This window comes from Montipora foliosa, chromosome 12 (assembly GCF_036669935.1).
Source record: "Montipora foliosa isolate CH-2021 chromosome 12, ASM3666993v2, whole genome shotgun sequence".
NCBI lineage: Eukaryota > Metazoa > Cnidaria > Anthozoa > Scleractinia > Acroporidae > Montipora > Montipora foliosa.
Genome location: NC_090880.1, coordinates 32,619,736 through 32,642,947, shown reverse-complemented (window position 1 = coordinate 32,642,947; position 23,212 = coordinate 32,619,736). Strand labels below are relative to the sequence as shown.

Below are 23,212 nucleotides of genomic sequence, written 5' to 3'. Positions count from 1 at the left end.
CGCGACGTCGCCACTGACGTTACCGTTCTGTTGCTAAATCAGCCTAATCAGGCGCACGACTTGAGAACGGGTCTGTGTAAACGCTTCACTGTGAAATGTTTCGTGCAACTTGTCTCGCAATGTTTTGGCGACATTGGATTGTGGCGGGACAAGTTGCACGAAACATTTCAGAGAAAATTCGTACCGTATAGGACACCCTGAAAATCTGTGACGATTGATGTGTTTAAAGATTCGTTTTTTAATCACGACCTCACAAGAATTAGGGTGTACAGATCTCTACATTTCTAGCATACGGCACAAGGACACGCAACGTTATCGTCTCTGATTATTCGATTGCATACTTAAATGTCAATCTGGGTGTTGTTACTTGAGAACACACAACAGTATATTGTCACAAGGAGTGCTTACTGTTCACTCAGCTGTCAGAAACATGCCCATAAAAAGGGCAAATTTAACTCACAACAACCTCATCCGCCCCAGACACACTGGTTGTTTAAAACAGCAATGCAATTTTTCGCTCAGTGGGTCCCAATTACCCTTCTGCAAAACAAAACCGGTACTTACAAATTTATTTTAGAACACTAACCACAAGTATTTTTTGTACCTCCCAACTGAAATATATTTTCCGATAATTAGAGAAGGCTCAGCAACTCCCTAGGATCTAGGGAAACAACAACTTGAACTCTCAACTTGAACTCTCAACTTGCACATCACCAAGGTAATGCCCTTGAAACCATAGTAAATTTGTGTGCCAGTGTGCATCAAGAAATTTTTTTTTGCTGTCATGACAGTCAAACACTTTCAACAAAAACTCAGTGTTTCCTTCAGGGAAAGTTCTGAGAAGTTTCGGCAACCTCAGCCTTGTTGTCTTGATTAGTCCAAACAGTTTTCTCTTCTTCTGAGGACATTTTCAGTGAGTTTTTCAGTGAGTGATTAACAATCTTCCATGATTAGTGCAGATCTTTCATCATCCAAAATGGACTTCCATGAAAGGTTCTATTGTACTGTGGATTTGGTGGTTGCTTTATAATAGGAGGAGGAGGAGGGGGTCTTGGGGGAACATTCATAGCAACCATTGTATCCAGTGGTGGCAAAGATTGCTGGCTGTTGTTGGAATTAATATTCTGTTCATTTGTGACCTGAATTGTTGCGGAGTTTAGCCCGCAATTATGATAATTATTATGAATACTTGTTTGTGCACTTTTCAAACATGAATGATAATAATTATTATTGTCTTTCTTGACCACAGGGCTGCTAAACTGTACTAGATCCCCAACTTTGCAAGAAATTCCATGATCCTTCCTTATTGCACTAGATTGTTGACCATCCAGTACTGCAATCTGCAAAAATAGCATTGTGGAAGAAAAACTAAACAGGAAATACCAAAACATCACACAAAATGCCTGTTCAATTTGGTATAGCATTGTCTATTCTTGTCATAATTGAAAAGTACAATAGGTACCCAGTATACATTAATATATTGATAACAATTATAATTAAAAACTGTATCATTGGATAATGCAATTCGAGAGTTTTGATCGGCTGAGCCATCATGGGTTATGAGCCATTATACCATGATCTACAAACACGGCAAGCATATGTGTGATTTTTTGGGCCATTTTATTTTTATTATAGTCTAGTTTTCTATATTTTGGGGGCATTTTTAATAAAACAATTATTCCACTCGCACTTGTTGGATATGAGATGATTATAGCCAACTCGGTACTATGCGCCTTGTTGGCTATCTATCATCTCATATCCAACGCGCGCTCATGGAATAATGTATTGTTAAATATACCATTTTGGGTGAAAAGTAGACAATTTACTGTACATGCTTCCATCCTTATATGAGCAACGCGTGCTCTCCTTTTGCTGCCTTTCTTCGCACCTCCCTTCCCCCATACAATGTTGAAACATACGAGCAATCGATGAATGGATCTTGATTTCGGAGAGCGTGAAAAATCAACGTTGTGATGGGGAAAGGGGGAAAAGCAAGAACTGTCCCAACAGTTTTGACCAGGATTGTAGGTGTCTGCAAAGACTGTATTCTGTGATGCAACAGCTGACCGAACATTATAACTGTAGTAATCACTTAATTAAGGACTAGGAAATAATAATATTATTATTATCATTCCATGACCCACTGGAGATATCCTTGTTGTATAGTTCTGCCATAACTTGACAATATAGGACTGGAAAGGTTTTAAAGTGCCCCTGTGATAAAATATCACTTCCTTTTTTTCTTCAGATTTTGAAAGTGTGTTTCCTGAACACCTAACTGGCAAAATTTTGAGCTTTGATTTTTATACAAAGGCCATTTACTTTGCAAGTAAGTTTTGAATTTCATGGGCAGGTAAGTTTTGAATTTCATGGGCTGCCATTACTGATGTTAAGAACTGACCAATTGGACCTCAGAGGGTTGGATCCAGAGAAAAGTGACGTCAAAGGCCCACTAGCTTAAAATCTCAGCGTGTAAATGCAGCTTATTATACATGCAAAACGCGAGTTTAAAAGTTTGAAAGCCCAAAACTACCATGCTGCATATTAATTCTGCAGTGTACACACACATTGCATTCTTAAACTAGTGAGCCTTGGACGTCATTTTCTCCTCGTTCTGGCAGTCTCAAGATCTTAAAGTTAGTAATGGACGGACCATAAAATAGGAAAATTCCAGTTAAAATAAACAGGTGTCTTTTTAAAATCAAGGTTTTAACCCATTGACTCCTGTCCCCATTAACGAGTAAAATCGTCTGGCGTTAGACAGAGTAAAATACTAAGTATGGCCGGTTTAGGCCGGTTTAGGGGTGAATGGGTTAAACCCTTTCACTCCTGTAAGGGCCAATGAGACTTATAGATTTTACTCTGTCTAACGCCAGACGATTTTACTCGTAAATGGGGAACCCCACAGGAGTTAAAGGGTTAAAGTCATTTTTAAAGGACTTCAGGGATATCCAGGAGAACACCACACTATAAAATAGGCCATATATTTCTCAGGTTAAGCTACACCAGGAATCCAGGGATAAAACAGTAGGCATTCATCCCAGTTTCACTGCCATGAAGCATGAAACAGGGATATTGTAAATCCAAGCTCAAAAATAAAATGCTTGTGCACGGCAGGGCTATCCCCACCTCACCCAGTCAATTAAATAAGCTGCACCAGGAATCCAGGGATAAAACAGTAGGCATTCATCCCAGTTTCACTGTCATGAAGCATGAAACAGGGATATGGTAAATCCAAGCTCAAAAATAAAATGCTTGTGCATGGCAGGGCTATCCCCACCTCACCCAGTCCTAGGAGTACATTGCTAGTCAGAGTATGTACATGTAAGATCTAAACATGTTAACAGAGCATGTTAAATGTGAGTGTCAATGTTGCATGTTGTGTCACAAAATGCTTCTAAGTTGACTTCTACTACTTAATCATTTCATTCTTTAATTCAATTTTTTTGTTGCTTTGTTGCTGTATATCATCATTTACACCTTCACTTAGCCTAGTTTTGCAAGCATTTACAAACAGTGTTTCCTTCTACCCACAGTTGGGCTAGTCACAGTTCACTTTCCAGTCATATATTCCACACAAACTGGGTCTTGTAGCTTTCAAGCAGTCAACAATCCTTGTGTACAGTTGTCAGCAGTTGTAACAGCATAAGGGTTACTTACTGAGCTTCCACTCATATCATACCTAGCTATCATGTATGTCCCTAGGTTCCAGATGGAGAGAGACTAAGGACAAGGATCTAACACACATACCAATACAATAGACCGAATGCATAAATGGCGGCCAAAAAAAATATTCTTTTGTTTACGTGCTAATTAGACTCACTAGCCTCGTATGCATGTACAAAATACAAAACAAATGTTGCTTGAGAGCGAGGCTAGTGAGTCTAATTAGCACTATATAAACAAAAGAATACATTTTTGCCCTCCATTTATGCATTCGGTCTATACAACACCTCAGCCCAATCAATCAAATCAATTTCATTAATATACACTGCTATTTCAACTGGATCTGTCCTTGTTTTGGACTGAAAAATATCTTACCTGAGAGGAAGTGAAAACATCAGAGCATGTTTTCACTGGAGTAACTTGGGAACAGTAGTGGTAACCCAGATGTTCATAGAACTTGCATTTTTGATAGGTTGAGAGATATATGGATGTGCAGCCTAACCTTCAACACAAAAAGGCACACAGTCAGTAAAAAAACTGGGGACAGCAGCAAAATTGGTGAAAAGGCTACAAAATCACTTACTCCATGGCATTTTTCTCCGTCATCTCCATCAGTTTTTTTCCCAGTCCACATCCTCTCAGGTCCTCTTCTATAATAACTTGTATGATAAACATAACATAAAAAAATGATGTCAAGATATTCAATACTAAATACAGAATAGAAAGACCCAAGCTTTTCACCGGGGCAATAATTTTGAGAGGCAAATTTTGTACACTTACCACAAGTCAGAAAAGTTGCAGTTGGTTTACCAAGAACCCTGTTAAGTCTGACATGACCAATGACTTTTGTGCGATTTCCCTGATCTTTTTGAAGGAGAATGAAAGAGTAGGGAAAGTCATCTCTACTTTCAGCTAAATAATGAAGCCTAATTTGGACAAAACAAAAGAATTGAGAAGAGGTTACGGAAATTAAGAAAATTTTGAACTTGATGGTTAACTTCTACCCTTAATATTTTTTCATAAATTTACAGAAACTAATAACAAAAACTTACAGTACAACGGGGCCTTACCGTGGCCACCCAACAAACTTTCACATTTGACAACTACGTGTAAGTACGTCAACTCAACAACCCATGCAATGGTGTTCAACTTACAACCGTGCGAACTTTGCAAGGAGGGGTGACTGTCAATCAAATTTGCACACCCTGATTGGAGTATAAGTTTCAAAAACTTTGTTAGGTGGCCACGGTAAGGCGCATCACACTGTAAGTGTCCTTAACCACATTTTGTAATAATTATTGTTTTATTTGCAAACATCAAATTTTAGTAAAATAAAACATACATTGCACATCAACTTCTTGGGTTTAAGGTCCTAAAAGGGCTGGAAAAATAGCTTTAACCTGAAAAAATTTGGCAGTCATTTATTCCACAGCTAGATTATTACAGGCATTGTTCTATCCCTGAGATGACATCAATAACCTGCTTTGCTTTTCAAAGCAGTTTCTGACTTAATGTCGAGATAGAAACCTGTCTGATCAAGGGTCAAAATGACACTTTTGGTTAATTTTTTTTTAAATTTGTATAGTCCATTAAAATAAATGGCAGAACATGTTTGCTTAAGATGAAGACATTTATATCAGCAAAGAAAAAACATTTATATTAGACATATGAGGCTTTAAAAACTATGACAACTAGATATCATGAGCGCTGTTGAGCTTGAAAAAAGATTCCTCTTACTATAACAATAATGATTGTTTACAAAAAATAATTATTGCAACCTGGGCATGTAGCAAATATTCATGGGTATCAAATTGACTACACACAGTCAAAAAGGTGATCATTGACAAAGCCCTCCATCAACATGGCAAGGCCACATGCAAATGCAAGTACAACGGGGCAGAGGTAACATTCTGCCAATGCGTAAAGAGACACTTGGGGCTTGGGTTATCAGCCAGGCCTTGAAGGAAAACATTCTTCATCTTACGAAGAATGTTTGCTGAATCTAAAAGAATACACTTTTTTTTTCTTTTGCCTGTTTTTGCATCAACTATTCTATCTTGATAAATCTATTGATGTTGCACAAAAAGCGATGTGTCCATTAGTTTCTAAACCCCAACCAATGTAAAGTCAGAATGGGGTGGGGCCACCTTGCACAGAAGGAGCATTACCTTTCCTTTGGGAATTTAAACAATCTTGCCCCTTAAATAGGAGTTACATTGACATTCTTTGGTTGCACTCACGTGATAACCAATAGAAAACTGCAGCTAAAGTTTTGCATAATAATAGAGTCAATTTTCGCTATTGTTCTTTCCACCAACTTGCACATGGCTGCAGTGACCGCACACCGGTGGCTCAGTTGGTTGAGCACCGGGCTGTCACGCGGGAGGTCGTGAGTTCAACTCCGGCCAGACCAACACTCAGGGTCTTTAAATAACTGAGGAGAAAGTGCTGCCTTTGTAATTACATCTGCAAATGGTTAGACTCTCTAGTCTTCTCGGATAAGGACGATAAGCCGGAGGTCCCGTCTCACAACCCTTCAATGTTCATAATCCTGTGGGACGTAAAAGAACCTGCACACTTGTCGCAAAGAGTAGGGCATGTAGTTCCCGGTGTTGTGGTCTGTCTTCTGTGGTGTATCATGGTTGGGAGGGTAAATGCTCGGAGATATTAGTTACACCAAGCTAGCAAAGATGTATGATATGATAATAACGGGATATTCCATTTATAATCCGAACCCCTCCTCCCCCCCCCCCCCCCCCACCCCATGGATGATTAGATTCCTACTGGTCTAATTTTTGTCGGAACCCTTTGAAAAAACCTTTCCTACCCCTTCACTTTTTTGTCGGTGCCTTTGAAAAAGATTCCTACCAGTGGCATTCTGATGGACCTCATCCATAGGGGGGTCGGATTATAAATGAAATGTCCCTATGATATGAAGGTACATTATAATTAGTTAAACACTCAAATGTCAATAAATTTTGTACCTATAATTCAAACTTCTGGGCCAGACAGTGTTTAAAAGAATGGCCGTCTCTTCCAGGAGTTCAGGGCGAGTTCGCAAAGCGACAAATTCAAGGTCCTGCATCTATATGACTGTCGCCAACTCTCACCAGTCTCTCAGTGACTTGTATCACAATAACAATACCAATTGGTTGTGTAAGAGTACGTGAAGTGTCTCAAACTTCTGATGCAACGTTGCAAAGAGGACCGCAACATGTCCAGAAAAAGGCCAGAACCGTTATCGGCAAAAGATGAAGGGTAAAAATCGTTATCCATTGTGATTTACTTGAAATTGTTTTAACCTGGCCATCATCAAGGGTTAAGGTGACAATGATAAATTAATCAATAACTGATTAATCTTTATTGGGTGTGATCTCCCATTTTCCGCAAGTGGCAAAGCTAGTCTGGGTGGGCCGTGTGGAGAAAGTTCAGTAAACACACAAGAAGTCAGAAATACACTGTTGTATTAATTGAACACACAAGATAGCGTAGGATGCAAAATGTTCTGAACACTACTCTTTAAAACCGGATGTCACTTTTGGCACTGCATTAATCTGCATTAATACCTGCTCAATCAATGAATTAGAAAATAGATCATCGCGAAGCAATCGATATAATCAATGTAATCAATAAAAATTAATCGGATATATTAACTGATTTTATTGATTAAATAGAATTAATGCTTTGTTTATATTGGAGGTGCATTTAGCCATCAAGCTAGTTCACAGGCACCCCACTTTTAATAATGTGATAGAAACATGATTAAAAGCCCAACTGGCAGGAGGCAACCAGTTGACTATTTACAAAGCGTGGTAGAGTTGAATCCAGGACAACCAGAAACAAATCCAAACCAGAGGTAAAAATGGGATTTGAACCCGGGGCAACCGCATGCAAACCCAACGCCCTAACCACCCAAGACCACGCCGTCTCCCTTGAATTGATAAAATTCAAAATGATTTTTTTTACATTCAGCGATTATCATCGTTTTTAATAAATGAGCAATTTATGGATTCTTATGACATTTTGTAAGGCGATACGTCATTTCAAAGCATCCGCTATTTGTGTGGACTAAAGTCTTGAAATAAATTTCCTATTGACAGAGGGTGTAGTGAAAGACCCAGACTGCAAAACAGTCGTATTTTTTGCTTTTCTCGCCTCACACACCCTATGGGTGTGTGAGGCTCGCGCACTTCACACACAAGGATCATGCTTACGGTGCTTCACACCTTCCGAAAATGGAAGAAAACAACTGTTTTGGAGTCTATGAAGGACCACCATGAATGCCCATTTGTAGTAAAGACAGGAGAATCTTTTATCCTTGGGGAAAAGAAATGGTGACAGAGGAGAAGCATTCAGAGTGGTGGGCTCTAAGGGACAACTGGGACACATTCTAAGAGACCTTGTCACAGTTCTATAGTCACTTTTCAAAACGACTACTGATGACAATTGATATAATCGACAACAGTTGATTGAAATCAATGAAAATCAATACTCACAACTCTTTCACCATTTGATTTTCATCAATTTTCGATATCAATATTTAGCACTACTTAGCAGGCTTATAAGTTGGCCACAAGAAATAATTAAATGAGCTATCATTTTCAAAACTGGTATGTTATCATGTACAGTTTTCTCATGAAGCAGGAACTATGATGGTATCCCAGAACATATCTGTGCAAGTGATAGTATCTTGTGCTCCCTGATTACCTAACCACTTTCATATTTTGCTTCATTACATTTCCCATAATAACCTTCCATTCAATAATATTGTTTTTTTTTCTGTTTCAGGTCCTTTGCTTATCTCACAATTCGTGATAGGCTGCCAGTAATTCTAACCAAGGTTATTGACTTGGTACACCGTCAGGCATCGGCATTTTCTGAAGAAAATCAACAGGTTGCCTTATAACCAGTGTTAAAAGGGTTATTATAATGTTCCAGGAAAGAGACAGGCTTCAGGTCAAAAAATGAACAAAGTGGGAGACCCCATTCAAATTATTTCAAGGAAGACTTTAGAAATGTATAGAGATCACCTGCTACTGACTCCAGATAAAATTTCATTGGATTCTAAGAGGTCACGCTTGGCTCTAAAACTTATCTTAGATACAATAAAAATTGTAAAAAGAAATTATCTATTGTGTGGCCACTTTGTCTCATTGAGGTGAATAAAATGTTTACGTAAACTTTTATAGGTAGTCCCATGCCTTACTTTTAAGATTATGATGAGTGCTCACTAGAAATCGGTTTGTGGTCAATTGATTGTCATGTTGGGAGTGGTGTTTCTGACAGAAGACTAAACTACATTTTTTCACTTTTCAAGGAACTTATGGAGGATAGCAAGGAAGTGTTAGCTAAACTGTCTAAACTGCGTTACGAGATCAAAACTGACAAACCACTCACACTTATTGAAGATGACCAACCAGATGCGAGCATCTGGAATGACACTATCACAAAAAGCAAATCACTGCTGGATAAAGACAAGATGGCCTCCTCCTTCAGTGGGCCATGGCTTGTGGTGGAATGCTACATGTATCGCAAGATTTATGAGGCATTTATTTCCAGGTCAATAAAGCTGAATGTAAAAGGGATAATTATTATTTTATGCCGCACTACTTTTTTCATTAGTGAATTTGTTATCAATGGGTTTAGCAAGTTGTCCTTTACATTGTGAGCTATTGCTACATTGATCAGAACAAAAGATGTGCCATTACTAAGCTACATTTACTTGCAATTTAACAAATTGATGTCAGTTTTTCATGCGTCTGTCCTGTTATTGATCATGAATTTCATTATAACACTGCCAAAGTAGCTGTGGATCCACGAGGAGATAGGCGAGTGGATCCGCAGACTACTTTGACAATGTTATGACGAAATTCATGATCAAAAACAGGACAGACGCATGAAAAACTGACATCAATTTGTTTTTTACAATAACAAAAAGGCAGAGGGGTCAAAATTAAGTCAAAACACGAGAAGAACACGAGACAAAAATGCAAGAAACTTTAGTCTGACGCAAGCAATATCGCATCATTCTCACATAAATAATATTATAAATTTATGTGTCTGTCCGCTTGCTGACAATAAAAATTAGCCAATCAGCGTGCAAGAGTAAAAAAAAATTTGAATTGGTAACTTAAGTTGCTGATTTAACATTTCTATTTTAAAACCATGAAGCAAAAATTGTAATTTTCTTTCAGCAAACTTCACCAGTGCTTTGATCCTTTTGAAGAGCAAAAGCAAACTTCTTTCAAAGAACTTCAAAATGCTGCCATATCCCTGGCTCAGTTCCTTTGCCATACCATAGTCACTCCTCTTGTTGACGATCGAGTAAATGTAAAAAGTGTTTTTGACATTTTCCTCCAGGTATGTAGAGCTTTTATTGCTTTTTGCCATGTCTTTTGAAGTAGGGTTATCATTAGTCCCAGGTAATGCTCATAGGGTTGAAGATATCTGGGCACAAAGGTGCATTAGAAAATTGAGTGGAACCTTATGTACATTAGATGCTTTGTCAATCAATAATGGATGCACACAGAACACTACAAACATGCACACATTAAAAAAAGCCCTGAGTCCATGATATTCTATGAGATGTTATTTGTCTTTCTTGTTCTTTACGCCTTGATCACTTTTTGCCGTAGAAAGATCTTGAGTTCTGTCTTTATTTCTGGGCAACATCGCTCTTGGATCATCAGTTATGCTTGTAGTTGGGTGAATTTAAACAAAAGCGAGGAGTTGAAGCACAGTTTAACTCCTTAAACTAATATGATGGTAAAGCCCTGACAGTTCTTTACATTACTTGTCATTGGCCCCGTTTGTCACAGAAACCTTTGTTCATTTGCCAAACATTCATTGTTGTTTTGAAAAACTAAATGATTATCTTTAAAATGAGAAATCATTTTTGTTATTATTTCTCAACAAATTGTCATTATTTTGCGCACTTATCAACACCTGCAAATGCACAACTCTACCCATGCATGCATCTGTAAATATAAACATGGAGAGACACAGTATAAATAAGGAAGTTTTAAAAGGTACCAGCAAGCTAAAATGTTATCCTTTCCATTTCATGTGCAGATATCTTTCAGGTTAAATATATTGGCTCAAAAATGAGAGTCAAATTTATCCCAAAAAAATTGTTCACTTCTAAGAAAGGGTACTTCTCAAGCTCATTAATAATTTATAAGGCTATTGGCCAATGGGAGTGCCTTATTTTGCTCAGGTGCATGAATCTTGATACCCAGTGAAACTACTGATCAAGAAATGCCTGAGTTTGTTCAAAATCTGATCAAGACACTTGACTTTAAATGAACCTTTATGCTAATAAACCTTCCAAAAAAAACAAAAATAAACTACTCGCACACAAATTATGTATTTTAAATTTGCCAACTATTCGACAAAAAACTTTCACAGTACCTCTCTTATCATTAGCATCCAGAGGATAAAAACAAATTTGGACACCCAATAGTTCAGCAAAAGAGCATCCATTTCAGCAAAGTCTACACACAAGGCTTGAACCTTGTACTTGGTTGTCCTTGAAAAGTCCACCGCACTCAAGGCTTGAACCTTGTGTACTTCGGAGTCTTGAAAAGTCCACCGCAATCTTAATCCAGCATTTGTACCTTTTCGTACCTCAGCCATTCGGCGAAAATGTTCTCAGTCCAAATTATTATCATCATCATCATCATCATCATCATCATCATCATCATCATTATTATACTATTTTATACTGGAATGGCCTCATTGACCAAATCACTTTCCTGGCAGACAATTTTGGCAGGCAAAAACAATGTGATTCTGACTTGTTCTCCATCATGCCCTATTATGTAAACTTATTCAAAAGTTCTACCTTTTAAACTCACCCAAATATTGAATATTCATTTCTTTACAAATTACTATAACTTGTCTGATAAAACAAAAGATCATCTCATTACACTCACATTTAGTAAAAATAAGGTGAGAAGTGATGTCAAAAACTTGTGCTTCGTGTGTCATCAGGGGTTCCAAACACCTCAAAACCATAAGATTATTAAAAGCACTCCGCCTACGGCGTTGTACTGTCATGTTTCTCAGTGTTCCAAAACCACTGATGAAACACTCGCCCTCATTTTTGACATATAACTTGAAAGTGGAGGAAGATAATACACCTAATTCTAAAATGGCCACCATTTTAGTATTCTTTTGTTTGATTGCAGATTGTCCCTTTTGGCTTTGTTCAAGGTTAAATATTCTTTAGAATTTTGCGTTTGAAAGCCAGGCCAAAAGGGCCAATTTGCAAGAAAACAAAAGAACACTAAAATGGCAGCCATTTTGGAATAAGGTTTATGTTTTCAAAAAATGGGCTTGTGGAAGGAAAAAATGGATTTTGGTATCACTTACGCTTACAATATAGAATTATGGTACTTACAGTTTAGTTTTTAGAGTGCTCTTAGACTGCGACTTTATCAATAATACCTGCCTAAGTAACATATTGACAATGATTGATTGATTGATTAATTGACTTGAAAAGTTCTGTTCTTTTACATTTAGTTTTGTTTGTGGGGAAACCGTTGTGATCTTTCAATCTCTAGTGGAGAAATCCAGACGGTGGACGGAGCTGGCAAGACAGCTCATCTACAGCAAATGAAAGAGAAGATTATTGTTGACAACTTAGAAGATGTTTGGAATACAGTTCACAAGACTGGAAACAACAGGATTGACTTTGTTCTCGACAACTCAGGGTTTGAATTATTCACTGATTTGTGTTTTGCTGAATTCTTGTTACATGCAAAATTAGCTGAACACATTCACTTTCACACCAAACAAATCCCCTGGTTTGTTTCTGATGCCAGTAAGAAAGATCTTTTTTGGATGCTGGAAGAGATGAAATCATCTTCAAATGAATTTCTGTCAAAGCTTGGGGAATGCTGGCTTCAGCGGATACAGGAAGGATCGTTTGTCCTTCAAAGCCACAAGTTCTGGACCATGGCACAAGATTACAGTGAAATGAAAACCACTGCCCCTGAACTGTATGAAGATCTCGCTAAAGCCAAAGTGGTGTTTTTCAAAGGTGACCTGAATTATCGAAAGTTGGTTAGTGATCGTAAGTGGCCCCACACAACACCTTTTACAGAAGCTCTCTGGGGATTCTTGCCAGCACCTTTGTGTTCATTGAGAACACTCAAAGCTGATGTCCAAGTTGGTTTACATCCTGGTCAAGATAGTAAGATTGAGGCTGTAAGCAAAGACTGGATGACATCGGGCAGTTATGCAATCATTCAGTATGCTTGTCCGATTAAAGCATAATGAAAGTCCACTGAAAATCAATGCATTCAGCAGTAACTACAGACAAAACTTTGATGCTATGAGTTACATCCTGGGGTTTAGGTTGTTAATTATTGTTTCTTTATTTACTTCTTTTCCTAAAAAGGTCATAAATGGTGTGAATGTAGTAGCAGTAGTACATTGTTTATTTCTGAGCCTAATAATAACAATGCCATTCCTAGTTAGTTAGAGTTAGAGTCAGAATAACATTGAAAAGAGCTTTGTGTTATATCAATAAAGATAGAACCCTCTTAAATTCTTTGTCACTAGTAACTACCTGATTTGAAATGACATGTAGTCTATTTTTGTGCTAGTGTTCCAAATAGAATCAGTTCCCTTTTAAGTTATATTTATCACTATTCAGCCCAGTCACAATGTTTTTGGAACATCTACACAGCATTTAAAGTGTCGGTGTACTTCCAAGATTCCTGGAACTTTCGAACTTGAACCGTTGGGCTGTTAGATTGCTTTTTCTTCTCCTTCGCCTTAGCCTTTTCTGCTGAAGGTTTTGCTTTTCTCTTCAGCTGCTTTACCGGAACACCAAAATAGCCTTTTATGCTTCGCTGATCAGCCATATCGTGCATGTGCTGACAGCAACGAAGAGGGTTTATTAATAAATGCACAAATCGATACCCCCAAACGAGTCCCAGGCCCGTTTCAGTACGCATTGAAATAAAATGACGGATAAACCGTAAGTACTCAACTCATTTCATTTCCAACTTCTAAGTTACTTTTGCAAAAAGCGATCGTTTTTACACTTGCAAAAACTTAACTGTGTACTAATTTCTCCCCTTAAACATTTAAGCACCTTGTTTTTTAAAATTATTTTCTGAAGATCCAATCCACTTGTCCAAAGGACAAGTAAGATTGACAACCCACTTGTCCATTGGCTAAAATCACTTGTCTGGGGCAAGTGGACACCGTTTTTGTTGCACCCTGATTAAATAGCATTAAGATAACAGTAGTGAATTAAGAGCCACTCAAGACCTTCAGTTTTCAAGTTAAAGTTATATTCTGCCAGAAGCATTATTGGAAAAAAGGTTAACTATAGTACAAGCAAGTACTTCTCAACTGTGAAAGTGAGAAACTCAGTTGCTGAAAGATGCCTCATAATATATTATAGAGTCAGTGAAACTGAAGGCTTCAGATCTTCAAATCATTTGAGCATTTTACACATGTATAATCTTTTTTAGGGATGAGGAGGAAGTTACCAAGAATAAAGATGTGAGCATTATAACTTTGGTGTTCTGAAGGTTACTGTGCATAATTAGTGAGCTTCTTTTCTATTTCACCAATGCTTGAGAGTACATTTGACAATTGAGATTCATCCATCTCAAATTGAAAGACATCTGTTTCCTGAAAGAAAAATAAATCACAGCCATTTACACTGCATTTAGATCAGATGCAGAGAGTACTTTTATTAAGTGCATTATTTATGCATGCAGGGCTCGAAATTGCGACCGATAGTCGCATTTGCAACTGAATTTTTCCCTTTGCAAATAAGTATCTGGAGAAGCCACAAATTTGCAATTTGTTTTCACCTTTGCTCTTTCAAAACAGAAGGGTTAGCAGTTGTCACTGTGCCACTACTTTTGCTTTTGTTTCTCACCATGAATTTTCTTTTAATCTGAAAGTATGAGTTACAATCGTAATTCAGCAGCAATGTTACATGCACGACTCCGTTCCCTCAATTGTTTTATTATTATTTTTTCTAAACCGCTGACAACACAACACAACGCGGCGCAATGATTTTCCGACTGAAATTTGTGAAATTGTGACTAAAGTTTCACATCTTGTCGCAAATTGTAACTGGTTGTTCTAGGTTTTATTGAGGGACAGGATGTGATTTCCGTGAAGATCATGCATAAGAAGAGGTCGGAAGAGAAAACATATTTTTCATATAAGCAGAAAAAGCCTTTTTTTTCCAATAAAAAAAACAACAAAATACATACTTTTATAAGGTAATATGAGAAAATTTTGAATGCGCTTATTGGCTTAGAGATCAGAGTTTGACTTTAGTAGTGAGGGGACAGGTAATCTTCAAATATAAATCTCGTTTACCATGATACGTTTGTTTGAAAGGAGGATTACAGTGAACTGAAAGCACAAATTTGTCGCGAATTTTCTAGGATGATAAAAATTTCTTCAGAAATCCAAAATCTACGTTAACAGCACACACCAGGCCTACTCCTGAGTATCTGGCTAGAAATCTTTCCTCTGGCCGCGCTGAGTCAGCCATTCATTCGATGAGGGCCAAGTCTCTCGTGCTTGTTAACTTGCCTCGCTCATGCCCAAAAGAATTCTGGGTAATTCTGCCATTCCATGACAAGGAAGACTCCCGAGTCTCATTTCATAGTTTTTTTCATAAGTGTCGGGCCACCCAGTCCTACCAGCAAAATAGCGCATCGTTTGAAGGTTTTAGCTTTCAAAACTTGCCCAGATTGTGTCAGTAGGTCCTGGAGTTCGTCCACAGAAAGGCCAGAGAGACAACTTCACTCGTGAACCGCCATCTTTACAACAGAGCATTTTAGGCGTTTCAGTCTGGATGAGATCATCTCTCGCCTTTGTCTGAGACAAGACCAGACACGCACGGTTCTTACGTTACGTTTATGCCTATAAAATCAACTGAAATGTCATTGCTGGTACAAAAAAGAAAAACAAAAAAACCAGCATGTTAACTTTTTTGGTAGGCTAGGTATCGAAGAGCCAGAACATTTGCGCATGCGCTGACGGAATGTTTGAACAAGAGAGAAAAACGCAGTACCTCCAGACACCGGCGCTGGAGCGTCGTACCAAACGAGTCATCCCGGGATTTCGGCCCGTGCGATCGCTTTTGGACGCAGTTGGCCCTTCGCTGCTTTCTGCTACCGACCTTGCCTCCCGGTACGGCATTGAGGGAGAGATATGTCGGCCCCTAAACCATATGTGACAAATCCCACGCCTACTCACAGCTCCAAACCGCCCTTGTCAATATAGCGTAAGAATTCGATGGCTTAAATATTCAAGGCAAAAGTCATTTTATCTCACATGTGGTAAACACTGGAGTCGCAGATTACAAAGTGTGCGCACGCGCTCTGCGAAAGGTAACATACAACATGCATAAACTTTCTTACATCTCGAATTTCAGAATAACAACAGGAGCTAATGTCTTCGAGACATTGCATTTGCAGCTAAAATACATAGCATATACAGATACATGCTAAATACATAATATTTAAAGATATATTCATTATAAAGGAAAGCCGCTGTTTTAAAATGCGCGAAGATTCTCTTTTAAAACAAGTAAACTCATAAGTACGGATAAAATCAGGTAGCGCATTCCGCAACTTAGCTGATACGTAAGAAAAAAGAACTAAGACCACATAACTGGTTGTTCTAGGTTTTATTGAGGGACAGGATGTGATTTCCGTGAAGATCATGCATAAGAAGAGGTCGGAAGAGAAAACATATTTTTCATATAAGCAGAAAAAGCCTTTTTTTTTCCAATAAAAAAAAAACAAAATACATACTTTTATAAGGTAATATGAGAAAATTTGAATGCGCTTATTGCTTAGAGATGCAGAGTTTGACTTTAGTAGTGAGGGGGACAGGTAATCTTCAAATATAAATCTCGTTTACATGATACCGTTTGTTTGAAAGGAGGATTACAGTGAACTGAAAGCACAAATTGTCGCGAATTTTCTAGGATAAAAACTTCTTCAGAAATCCAAATCTACGTTAACAGCACACACCAGGCCTACTCCTGAGTATCTGGCTAGAAATCTTTTCCTCTGGCCGCGCTGAGTCAGCCATTCATTCGATGAGGGCCAAGTCTCTCGTGCTTGTTAACTTGCCTCGCTCATGCCAAAAAGAATTCTGGGTAATTCTGCCATTCCATGACAAGGGAAGACTCCCGAGTCTCATTTCATAGTTTTTTTCATAAGTGTCGGGCCACCCAGTCCTACCAGCAAAATAGCGCATCGTTTGAAGGTTTTAGCTTTCAAAACTTGCCCAGATTGTGTCAGTAGGTCCTGGAGTTCGTCCACAGAAAGGCCAGAGAGACAACTTCACTCGTGAACCGCCATCTTTACAACAGAGCATTTTAGGCGTTTCAGTCTGGATGAGATCATCTCTCGCCTTTGTCTGAGACAAGACCAGACACGCACGGTTCTTACGTTACGTTTTATGCCTATAAAATCAACTGAAATGTCAATTGCTGGTACAAAAAAGAAAAACATTTCAACCAGCATATTAACTTTTTATGGTAGCCTAGGTATCGAACAGCCAGAACATTTGCGCATGCGCTGACGGAACATTTGAACAAGAGAGAAAAACGCAGTATCTCCAAACACGGGCGCTCATGCGTCGTACCAAACGAGCCATCCCGGGATTTCGGCCCGTCAGATCGCTTTTGGACGCAGTTGGCCCTTCGCTGCTTTCTGCTACCGACCTTGCCTCCCGGTACGGCATTGAGGGAGAGATATGTCGGCCCCTAAACCATATGTGACAAATCCTACGCCTACTCACAGCTCCAAACCGCCCTTGTCAATATAGCGTAAGAATTCGATGGCTTAAATATTCAAGGCAAAAGTCATTTTATCTCACATGTGGTAAACACTGGAGTCGCAGATTACAAAGTGTGCACACGCGCTCCGCGAAAGGGAACATACAACATGCATAAACTTTCTTACATCTCGAATTTCAGAATAACAACAGGAGCTAATGTCTTCGAGACATTACATATGCAGCTAAAATACATAGCATATACAGATACATGCTAAATACATAATATTTAAAGATATATTCATTAAAAAGAAAGGCCGCTGTACAAAATGCGCGAGGATTCTCTTTTAAAACAAGTAAACTCATAAGTACGGATAAAATCAGGTAGCGCATTCCGCAACTTAGCTGATACGTAAGAAGAAAGAACTAAGACCTCATAACTGGTTGTTCTAGGTTTTATTGAGGGACAGGATGTGATTTCCGTGAAGATCATGCATAAGAAGAGGTCGGAAGAGAAAACATATTTTTCATATAAGCAGAAAAAGCCTTTTTTTTCCAATAAAAAAAACAACAAAATACATAGTTTAAAAGGTAATATGAGAAAATTTTAAATGCGCTTATTGCTTAGAGATGCAGAGTTTGACTTTAGTAGTGAGGGGACAGGTAATCTGCAAATATAAATCTCGTTTACATGATACCGTTCGTTTGAAAGGAGGATTACAGTGAACTGAAAGCACAAATTTGTCGCGAATTTTCTAGGATAAAAACTTCTTCAGAAATCCAAAATCTACGTTAACAGCACACACCAGGCCTACTCCTGAGTATCTGGCTAGAAATCTTTTCCTCTGGCCGCGCTGAGTCCGCCATTCATTCGATGAGGGCCAAGTCTCTCGTGCTTGTTAACTTGCCTCGCTCATGCCCAAAAAGAATTCTGGGTAATTCTGCCATTCCATGACAAGGGAAGACTCCCGAGTCTCATTTCATAGTTTTTTTCATAAGTGTCGGGCCACCCAGTCCTACCAGCAAAATAGCGCATCGTTTGAAGGTTTTAGCTTTCAAAACTTGCCCAGATTGTGTCAGTAGGTCCTGGAGTTCGTCCACAGAAAGGCCAGAGAGACAACTTCACTCGTGAACCGCCATCTTTACAACAGAGCATTTTAGGCGTTTCAGTCTGGATGAGATCATCTCTCGCCTTTGTCTGAGACAAGACCAGACACGCACGGTTCTTACGTTACGTTTATGCCTATAAAATCAACTGAAATGTCAATTGCTGGTACAAAAAAGAAAAACAAAAAAACCAGCATGTTAACTTTTTTTGGTAGGCTAGGTATCGAAGAGCCAGAACATTTGCGCATGCGCTGACGGAATGTTTGAACAAGAGAGAAAAACGCAGTACCTCCAGACACCGGCGCTGGAGCGTCGTACCAAACGAGTCATCCCGGGATTTCGGCCCGTGCGATCGCTTTTGGACGCAGTTGGCCCTTCGCTGCTTTCTGCTACCGACCTTGCCTCCCGGTACGGCATTGAGGGAGAGATATGTCGGCCCCTAAACCATATGTGACAAATCCCACGCCTACTCACAGCTCCAAACCGCCCTTGTCAATATAGCGTAAGAATTCGATGGCTTAAATATTCAAGGCAAAAGTCATTTTATCTCACATGTGGTAAACACTGGAGTCGCAGATTACAAAGTGTGCGCACGCGCTCTGCGAAAGGTAACATACAACATGCATAAACTTTCTTACATCTCGAATTTCAGAATAACAACAGGAGCTAATGTCTTCGAGACATTGCATTTGCAGCTAAAATACATAGCATATACAGATACATGCTAAATACATAATATTTAAAGATATATTCATTAAAAAGAAAAGCCGCTGTTTAAAATGCGCGAAGATTCTCTTTTAAAACAAGTAAACTCATAAGTACGGATAAAATCAGGTAGCGCATTCCGCAACTTAGCTGATACGTAAGAAAAAAGAACGAAGACCACATAACTGGTTGTTCTAGGTTTTATTGAGGGACAGGATGTGATTTCCGTGAAGATCATGCATAAGAAGAGGTCGGAAGAGAAAACATATTTTTCATATAAGCAGAAAAAGCCTTTTTTTTCCAATAAAAAAAACAACAAAATACATACTTTTATAAGGTAATATGAGAAAATTCTGAATGCGCTTATTGCTTAGAGATGCAGAGTTTGACTTTAGTAGTGAGGGGACAGGTAATCTTCAAATATAAATCTCGTTTACATGATACCGTTTGTTTGAAAGGAGGATTACAGTGAACTGAAAGCACAAATTTGTCGCGAATTTTCTAGGATAAAAACTTCTTCAGAAATCCAAAATCTACGTTAACAGCACACACCAGGCCTACTCCTGAGTATCTGGCTAGAAATCTTTTCCTCTGGCCGCGCTGAGTCAGCCATTCATTCGATGAGGGCCAAGTCTCTCGTGCTTGTTAACTTGCCTCGCTCATGCCCAAAAAGAATTCTGGGTAATTCTGCCATTCCATGACAAGGGAAGACTCCCGAGTCTCATTTCATAGTTTTTTTCATAAGTGTCGGGCCACCCAGTCCTACCAGCAAAATAGCGCATCGTTTGAAGGTTTTAGCTTTCAAAACTTGCCCAGATTGTGTCAGTAGGTCCTGGAGTTCGTCCACAGAAAGGCCAGAGAGACAACTTCACTCGTGAACCGCCATCTTTACAACAGAGCATTTTAGGCGTTTCAGTCTGGATGAGATCATCTCTCGCCTTTGTCTGAGACAAGACCAGACACGCACGGTTCTTACGTTACGTTTATGCCTATAAAATCAACTGAAATGTCAATTGCTGGTACAAAAAAGAAAAACAAAAAAACCAGCATGTTAACTTTTTTTGGTAGGCTAGGTATCGAAGAGCCAGAACATTTGCGCATGCGCTGACGGAATGTTTGAACAAGAGAGAAAAACGCAGTACCTCCAGACACCGGCGCTGGAGCGTCGTACCAAACGAGTCATCCCGGGATTTCGGCCCGTGCGATCGCTTTTGGACGCAGTTGGCCCTTCGCTGCTTTCTGCTACCGACCTTGCCTCCCGGTACGGCATTGAGGGAGAGATATGTCGGCCCCTAAACCATATGTGACAAATCCCACGCCTACTCACAGCTCCAAACCGCCCTTGTCAATATAGCGTAAGAATTCGATGGCTTAAATATTCAAGGCAAAAGTCATTTTATCTCACATGTGGTAAACACTGGAGTCGCAGATTACAAAGTGTGCGCACGCGCTCTGCGATAGGTAACATACAACATGCATAAACTTTCTTACATCTCGAATTTCAGAATAACAACAGGAGCTAATGTCTTCGAGACATTGCATTTGCAGCTAAAATACATAGCATATACAGATACATGCTAAATACATAATATTTAAAGATATATTCATTAAAAAGAAAAGCCGCTGTTTAAAATGCGCGAAGATTCTCTTTTAAAACAAGTAAACTCATAAGTACGGATAAAATCAGGTAGCGCATTCCGCAACTTAGCTGATACGTAAGAAAAAAGAACGAAGACCACATAACTGGTTGTTCTAGGTTTTATTGAGGGACAGGATGTGATTTCCGTGAAGATCATGCATAAGAAGAGGTCGGAAGAGAAAACATATTTTTCATATAAGCAGAAAAAGCCTTTTTTTTCCAATAAAAAAAACAACAAAATACATACTTTTATAAGGTAATATGAGAAAATTCTGAATGCGCTTATTGCTTAGAGATGCAGAGTTTGACTTTAGTAGTGAGGGGACAGGTAATCTTCAAATATAAATCTCGTTTACATGATACCGTTTGTTTGAAAGGAGGATTACAGTGAACTGAAAGCACAAATTTGTCGCGAATTTTCTAGGATAAAAACTTCTTCAGAAATCCAAAATCTACGTTAACAGCACACACCAGGCCTACTCCTGAGTATCTGGCTAGAAATCTTTTCCTCTGGCCGCGCTGAGTCAGCCATTCATTCGATGAGGGCCAAGTCTCTCGTGCTTGTTAACTTGCCTCGCTCATGCCCAAAAAGAATTCTGGGTAATTCTGCCATTCCATGACAAGGGAAGACTCCCGAGTCTCATTTCATAGTTTTTTTCATAAGTGTCGGGCCACCCAGTCCTACCAGCAAAATAGCGCATCGTTTGAAGGTTTTAGCTTTCAAAACTTGCCCAGATTGTGTCAGTAGGTCCTGGAGTTCGTCCACAGAAAGGCCAGAGAGACAACTTCACTCGTGAACCGCCATCTTTACAACAGAGCATTTTAGGCGTTTCAGTCTGGATGAGATCATCTCTCGCCTTTGTCTGAGACAAGACCAGACACGCACGGTTCTTACGTTACGTTTATGCCTATAAAATCAACTGAAATGTCAATTGCTGGTACAAAAAAGAAAAACAAAAAAACCAGCATGTTAACTTTTTTTGGTAGGCTAGGTATCGAAGAGCCAGAACATTTGCGCATGCGCTGACGGAATGTTTGAACAAGAGAGAAAAACGCAGTACCTCCAGACACCGGCGCTGGAGCGTCGTACCAAACGAGTCATCCCGGGATTTCGGCCCGTGCGATCGCTTTTGGACGCAGTTGGCCCTTCGCTGCTTTCTGCTACCGACCTTGCCTCCCGGTACGGCATTGAGGGAGAGATATGTCGGCCCCTAAACCATATGTGACAAATCCCACGCCTACTCACAGCTCCAAACCGCCCTTGTCAATATAGCGTAAGAATTCGATGGCTTAAATATTCAAGGCAAAAGTCATTTTATCTCACATGTGGTAAACACTGGAGTCGCAGATTACAAAGTGTGCGCACGCGCTCTGCGAAAGGTAACATACAACATGCATAAACTTTCTTACATCTCGAATTTCAGAATAACAACAGGAGCTAATGTCTTCGAGACATTGCATTTGCAGCTAAAATACATAGCATATACAGATACATGCTAAATACATAATATTTAAAGATATATTCATTAAAAAGAAAAGCCGCTGTTTAAAATGCGCGAAGATTCTCTTTTAAAACAAGTAAACTCATAAGTACGGATAAAATCAGGTAGCGCATTCCGCAACTTAGCTGATACGTAAGAAAAAAGAACGAAGACCACATAACTGGTTGTTCTAGGTTTTATTGAGGGACAGGATGTGATTTCCGTGAAGATCATGCATAAGAAGAGGTCGGAAGAGAAAACATATTTTTCATATAAGCAGAAAAAGCCTTTTTTTTCCAATAAAAAAAACAACAAAATACATACTTTTATAAGGTAATATGAGAAAATTCTGAATGCGCTTATTGCTTAGAGATGCAGAGTTTGACTTTAGTAGTGAGGGGACAGGTAATCTTCAAATATAAATCTCGTTTACATGATACCGTTTGTTTGAAAGGAGGATTACAGTGAACTGAAAGCACAAATTTGTCGCGAATTTTCTAGGATAAAAACTTCTTCAGAAATCCAAAATCTACGTTAACAGCACACACCAGGCCTACTCCTGAGTATCTGGCTAGAAATCTTTTCCTCTGGCCGCGCTGAGTCAGCCATTCATTCGATGAGGGCCAAGTCTCTCGTGCTTGTTAACTTGCCTCGCTCATGCCCAAAAAGAATTCTGGGTAATTCTGCCATTCCATGACAAGGGAAGACTCCCGAGTCTCATTTCATAGTTTTTTTCATAAGTGTCGGGCCACCCAGTCCTACCAGCAAAATAGCGCATCGTTTGAAGGTTTTAGCTTTCAAAACTTGCCCAGATTGTGTCAGTAGGTCCTGGAGT

The 23,212-nt window shown here is 39.1% G+C and overlaps 2 protein-coding genes across 3 annotated transcripts; one reads left to right on the top strand and one right to left on the bottom strand.

The window, feature by feature from the left end:
• Window positions 1-218: 218 nt before the first annotated feature.
• On the bottom strand, window positions 219-6,800 carry LOC137978511 (N-alpha-acetyltransferase 80-like). The gene is made up of 5 exons (XM_068825483.1): window positions 6,651-6,800; window positions 4,447-4,592; window positions 4,250-4,325; window positions 4,042-4,168; window positions 219-1,340 (listed from the first exon to the last, which is right to left on the bottom strand). Exons 1-5 carry the CDS (start codon window positions 6,749-6,751, stop codon window positions 951-953), a joined length of 840 nt encoding a protein of 279 aa, XP_068681584.1. The 5' UTR covers window positions 6,752-6,800; the 3' UTR covers window positions 219-950.
• Window positions 6,788-13,219, top strand: LOC137978509 (damage-control phosphatase ARMT1-like). Of its 2 annotated transcripts, none has more exons than XM_068825481.1 (5): window positions 6,788-6,924; window positions 8,455-8,560; window positions 8,984-9,225; window positions 9,861-10,026; window positions 12,190-13,219. In XM_068825481.1, the coding sequence occupies exons 1-5, from the start codon at window positions 6,854-6,856 to the stop codon at window positions 12,943-12,945; spliced, it is 1,341 nt and encodes a 446-aa protein (XP_068681582.1). In that variant the 5' UTR covers window positions 6,788-6,853; the 3' UTR covers window positions 12,946-13,219. The 2 variants fall into 2 exon arrangements, with proteins under 2 accessions (XP_068681582.1, XP_068681583.1); XM_068825482.1 differs by having other exon boundaries at window positions 6,853-6,990.
• Window positions 13,220-23,212: the final 9,993 nt, after the last annotated feature.